Raw genomic sequence first — 6,513 nt, forward strand, 5'->3', positions numbered from 1 at the left:
TCAGAGGGTAAGGAATTTGTTGCAGTTAAGGGATAAGTTAGTTACCAGGGGATACCATCTGGCCAAGATTAATTAGACAGGTAAGCAAACCAATAGAAGATAATTGAGCTCCATTTAATGGCACTACCATCATGATAGTCCTGCAGAATACTTGCAGACTTTCTGAAAAGAAATGTTTCTTCTTAAATTGCCAGCTCAGGCCTCTCCATTTCCTTCCATATTTACCCAGCAAGTGGATGACCCTAAAAAAGGAAGCAGTTTTAGGGCATATTTAGTTGTGACTATCTTGAATTGTTACACAGTATTCTACCTGCTACATGAACTGATTGGGCTTGTAGGTAGCTATGAAGCATCCAACTTGTGCATGGTTTTGTTATGGCTCACTGAGGCCAGGGGAGTTTCTCACTACTAAGATCAAATGAGTTCTGCTTTTTCAGAATTACAAGATTTTTCTATTTTGTTTCTAATAAACTTGTAGCATGATGTGCTACTGTGTTGTTGTTGTACTGTGTCTTTTCACTAAGCAACTTGCAGTTTGCATAATGAGTATGAGCAAGCCCAGCTCAGCGTTTGTAGCAGCGGTATCTTGGATGCAGTGGTTTCAGTGACTGCTGTGATATTTGCTCTCAGGGCAAGGAGTAAACATAGAAGTTTGCATACTTGCAGCTAGTCAGAGTAGTGTATCTGTTTGCTCACAATAGTAGTAGTGTAAATAGTTTGCTCACAATAATACATTTATATGTTGATTACTAAGGAACTTCAAATTGTAGTGAGGCAAGAGGTTGATTTTTGAAGGAGCAGGTTTATTAAACTAGCAACATGTCAGATTTGTTGATGTTCTTGTATGTTGTCATGACCTTAAACATAGGCTAGATTCCAGATGCATGCCTTCCATTGTCAAGGTTTGGATGCAAAATTCTGGCTGGAAAGGGTTGGAATATTATGGGGGGAGGGAGTACATCACCAGTCTTAAAGTTGTCATTTCTTAATAGAAACAAAAGTAGAGCCAAAGGAACACAGAAGCATAACAGTAGACGTAAGTGATCTGTATAATCACACTTCTTTCTTATACCCACATGAGAAATTGTTATGAAGGCCATTTTACCTGCCTGCTGAGAGTGTTAGTGAGCAGTGCCAGGGTGATGGTTTCTAGCTCAATATTCTACCTAAATGATCTCCTCAAAAGGTGTCTTTAAGCTTTTATTCTACCTCTTAATGTGAATCGGAATTTTGGTGGAGGCTGTTCGGTCACTTTCAATTCTAACAAAATTCCCCTTAGTTTTCTGGTACTTTTACTATAATAAATTACATTTAAATGGAAGATTTATTTATGCCGTATTACAAATAATGTAAAGTTGAGTGCCATCTTTGGTGTTGCTTTTAGACATTAGAACAAATGCACTGTAACACTATATACAGTTACATAATAGTGGTATTCATATGCTATATGAACACTTTAAATTCTTGCACAGAAACCGTACAGCTATATTTAGCTGTCAAGTTCAGGATTTTCTTATATACGAGGTAGATTATGTAATGCAACATAATTCAATGAAAAAACATTTAAAAGCAGATGATTGAGATAAATGTACAGTCTCAAAGAATATTTTTTTTTAATTTCAAGTATTGGAAGTTTTGTACATTTGGCTTTTGAATATTGTAAATTGTTTTGTTTATTCTTGTAAAAATCAGATAGGACAGCTCTAAGTATAGATTGTTTTGCATAGATGCGTTTAGCCCAGCACCTGCTGGTAACCAAGGCCCTCCACCAATGATGGGTATGAATATGAACAACAGAGGAACTTTACCTGGCCCTGCAATGGGTCCTGGTCCTTCCATGGGACCAGATGGAGCTGCAAATATGGGAACACCAATGATGCCAGATAATGGAACAGTGGTAACGTATCACAAATTTAATTACTTTAAATAGCTGTTATGTCTCATGGCCCATTCTTGTTACCAAAGATATTTTCACACCAAGTAAGAACATACAATGTTTTGAATATGTTAAAAAATAATTGATAAACTTGTTCATGCAGATAATTTAAAGGAAAATCTTTATTTGATATTACTGTGAAAATCCTGCTTCTTTTAGGAATGGGGTGAGTTCTTTGATCAGTAACCAAACTTTAAATTGAAGTTAGAATATATAGCACTTGTGGCAAAACTTTGCATGAATGACTTGTCGTGAAGAACTCACTGACAGAAGGAAATCACTTCTGTGAAATGTAGAAAGAACACTATACCAGAGTATTCTGTTAATTTAGGCATTTGCTGTTTTATTCTTTTTTAGAACTAAATTCTCTGTGTTAGCTTTTTGGGGCTTTTGATGAATAGTTAAATATTGAAAGCTATGTAGTGTGAAGATATCTTTGTGTAAACTATTTTTAAGCAACTTCAGTGTTTTTTGAATTTCCTTTCTAACAGTGTTGAAAGCATGAGATTGACAGTAATTATGTATGCCAACAGCTGTTGGGGATAACCCTTACATCATTATAGGGAAAATAATATTGCCTGGTGGCCAGGTATGTTAGGGAATGACTTTAATACATCCTGGAATTTTTTATGAATAGCAGAAATGCCACTACCAGTTAAAGCAGCAGCCATTTTTTCTCTGTTCTCATAGCCAGTCACACTTCCTAGCTGCAATGTCTTATGTAGAGAAACAACTGTGTAATTTTAAACCTGATTTTTAACGTACTTTTCAGTATTATTCTGCACACAGATGTTTGATAGGTTGTAGTGGTGGTGTGATACAAATACTCCATTGTAGTTTTGTTGGAACATAGAAGTATTTTGTAGCTGCTGGTTTGCTTTTAATTTTTTTTTTAAATAGGTGTTCTCAGTAGTGTCTGTCTGTGATTGAGCAATGTGTAAAATGAACTTCAAACTAAGTTCTTTGCTCCTTAGAGGAAAAAGATTTTGAAAAGAGAATTTTATTTAGCAGAAAGCACGTGATGTGTCTGGTCTTCACCAGTTAAAGGAGAAGATCTGACTTCACATCAGAGGACACAACTTGTATCACTTGTATCATTTCCCACAAAGAGAGGGATGCTTTTTATAAAAAACTGTTTTCAGAGATACTTCAGCTGGAGACCAGTGTGTTACTGGTCACCTCTGGAACACTCTCTTTTGACTCTGTGGACACTGAAAAAGAGTTAAGAAAAAGTGGTATCCTAAGTCAAGGTATCTACCTCAAACTGTTGTTCTTCTACAAAAAGTCATTCCAGGTATGGAAATGTAGAGAATATACTAACACTTCGAAATGCATGTTCGAATTTTTTTTTCCTAACTTCCATTTTCTTCTATGTGCTACTGGACAAATCAGACTTTTTTTTCTCTTTTTGTTTCTAATTGGAGGAATAGACCCCCTAGAGGAAGGCATAGCCTTATTGTATTTATGCTGCTGTTGGTAAGACAAAGATCCTTTGAGGGGTCTCTGTTAAAGAACTGTAATTTCAGTTAGTTTCAAGTTCCCCTGAGGGAAATGGAGAATATGTTTTATAGACCAAATGTGCAGGCTTTATTTTTTTAAATCAGGTGGGTTTTTTAAAGTATTTTGAGGAAAAGTTGGAGCAGTCATTTTGTTTCACTGCAATCTTTTGAAACACAGGTTAACTTTGAAAATAAGATCTTAAAAATAGTTATCCCCTGTGCTTTATTGTGGGTAGTTAATTATTAGTTTTCTTGTTAGCTGGAGAAGAGGGTTCCTTGTTGGAAAGAGGACTTTTTCTCCAAAAGTCAAATGGTGAAAATCAGCATGAGAATGTGATAAGCTATTTGTTGAAATTCATACGCACTTCTAAAAAGCTGTAATGAGTTAAAAATAATCTTTAAACCATTTTGAACCAGTGCTGCAGATTTTAAGGTACTTTAGAGCAGTAGTAGATCTTCATGCAGCTGTTGAAGTAACTTTTTTCTTATTCAGTATAATTTTTTTAAAACTATATAATATAATACTGTTTTTAAATTACAGTTTTGTTTTTTTAAATAAATCAGCAGGCTCTAGAACTGTTGAGCTTTACTACTGGTACTGGAGTTAGACTTTCAGAAGAATTCTTCCGTGATTTAGGCATATTAAGCGCTAGCTTTAAATGTTCTTGTTGAGCTCTGAATATCTAGGCAGTTAATGCAGATCTCTGCACAGAAGGAATTTCTTCTGAAATCTTAACTGTCCTTAACAGGTGAATGTTGAGTTACTTCAAAATCTAATTGTACCATATCTATGCTTTTATTGGTTTATGTTGAGTCAATGTTTTAAATGTCATCTTTGTGGCTCTGTTCTTTAACACTTGGATAAATGCTGAACTGTAAGTCCTCAGATATGTTTTCTGTTTTAGGTTTTAATTGCTATAGCCTAATAAATCTGCATAAGCACATATACTTCTCTTATTATGAGTCAAAGAATTAGGCAAAATAAATGTAGAGCACTAACTGTATTTTCATTTTACATTGGTATTTCAGGTTAAGCTTTAGACACGTGAAGTTTTTTTCACTCTGAGCATAGTCCAGTTACTCCTTAGTTATGTCAGTTTATTTGGACTGGATTTTAAGTCTGACCAAAGATTCCTGAAATGCCATACAAAAGGATGACTCCACTTTGCCTACAGATGTGTATAACTCTTCATGTTATATTGCTATTAAAAAAATAATCCTGCAGTGTCTAGAAATACAAAAGGTGAAGTTTTAAATTTTTTTTTTCTGATTTGACAGTGCTTCTGTGTCTCAATTTAAGGGAGAAGCATTGTAGTTTGTATGTAAGGCAGATTAGGGCTCAGTATGAAATTGCTGTTTCTTCTGTTACATAGAGAATATTGCTTCAGATGTGCTTGAAAGGATGAAGTTACATTGAGCAGCAGAGTTGGTCTTAACACTTAAAGTTTTAAATTTTTAATTTACTTTACGAAGTTGGAGCATAACTTTAGCACTCTAATTTCCAGCTCTTTTTCCATAATAACTAATTAAATTGCTCCTTTCTTCCCTCTATGTGTGATCCTGATTCTGCGGGACTATCTGCTGAACTCCATGGCAACATCACTTGTGGTTTTTGTTGTAACTCGCATTTGGCATGTTCCAAATGGACTTGTATTAGCATAATGAGAGATTCCCTCAAGGAGGTCCATCCCAGATGGGTTCACCTCTGGTTAGTAGGACGGGCTCTGAAACTCCTCAGCCGCCAATGAGTGGTGTGGGTGCCGTGAGTGGTGGACCTGGTGGCTTTGGTAGAGGAAACCCAGGGGGCAACTTTGAAGGACCTAACAAGCGTCGCAGATACTAAACTTATTTCATTCCTTACTGTTTAGAAATTCCAGTAAAAATATACAGTGATATGCCCTTATAATTTTAGCTGTTATCTGAAAACGGTTTTATTGTTATTGTAGTCTTCAAAACAGTTTATTTTGTAAAAGATTTTTTTGTATTCAGTCATAGGCTTTGTAGTATAGAGCAGAAATGATGCAGATCATTATGTAAGGCAATGTGTTTGTGACTCTAGCAAAAATAAAATGTGTGACCATGCTGTAAAACGTGCAGTTACCTGATTACAATAAAATGCAAAAAATAACTTAAAAGGATTTTGGGAATGTTATTACTAATATTGGGTGAGAATAATTTTATGCTTAATTAAAAGGGCATAATTTTCATTCTTAAGTAGTTTCTAATATGTGTCTACAATGAATCTGTTTAGCTAAACTGCATGTTGCAGTACATGCTATGACTGATTTATATCACAATTGCTTTTGTTTGTGTCTGCTTTCCAAGAGCATAAGCTTTTATGCAAAGTTCTTGAGGATACTGTGTCCTGGTATCTCAAATGTTCCTTTGCAAGCTTAGTCACAATAGGGTTATCAACAGAGTATATCTGTTACTCAAATTACTGGAAAAATTTAGTGTGGGGAATGGGAGGGGAAGCTTTGGAAAAGGAAATCTGTGTTATGCTTTATTCATTACGAATGAATTTACCTACACTGTGCTACTACAGAAGAAAACTTGTCACATCCCTGTGTTCTACTGGTCATAAAAGTATCTTGCCATTGCAAGGAAGGAGACATGGGTGCAAGCTGGTGTAAGGTCTTTTACTGTGTAATGCATTTTTTTAAGTATACATTTCCCCAGTGCGTGGTTTGAATAGAAACAAGTCTGTTATCAATGATTAACTGTTTATATAATAGGCAGATACAATTAAAATAAGTGTTCGCTTATCGTAGAGCAATATGCATTCCGAAAGGATTGCATATTATGCAATATATGAGGATTCCTGATAAATATTTTAACAGAATGATGAATTTGAAAAATACCAATTTCTGACACAACTCAGGCTAGATTTGCTGATTGAGTATTAAGATAAAACTGGAGATAATGCTTTTAGGAGGCTTAATGTCATTCAGATTTTGTCAGTCATGGAAGATGATGGAAAAGACCTATTGGTTCTATTCCTATAGTGGCAAGAAAGTAGGGATAGTTTTTGTTTCTGTTGCTTTTTTGTTGTTGTTGGGGTGGGTTTTGTTTTGCTGT

At 35.2% G+C, this 6,513-nt stretch overlaps 1 protein-coding gene across 1 annotated transcript in view; it reads left to right on the forward strand.

Annotated features, from left to right (window-relative positions):
* Positions 1 to 5,573, forward strand: part of PSPC1 (paraspeckle component 1) — a 38,592-nt gene extending 33,019 nt beyond the window's left edge. Inside the window, 2 exon segments of the mRNA XM_030444550.1 lie at positions 1,728 to 1,897; positions 5,093 to 5,573. Coding sequence (XP_030300410.1) covers positions 1,728 to 1,897; positions 5,093 to 5,278 — 356 coding nt within the window. The 3' untranslated portion in view covers positions 5,279 to 5,573.
* Positions 5,574 to 6,513: the final 940 nt, after the last annotated feature.

Source organism: Calypte anna, chromosome 1 (genome assembly GCF_003957555.1).
Source record: "Calypte anna isolate BGI_N300 chromosome 1, bCalAnn1_v1.p, whole genome shotgun sequence".
Lineage (NCBI taxonomy): Eukaryota > Metazoa > Chordata > Aves > Apodiformes > Trochilidae > Calypte > Calypte anna.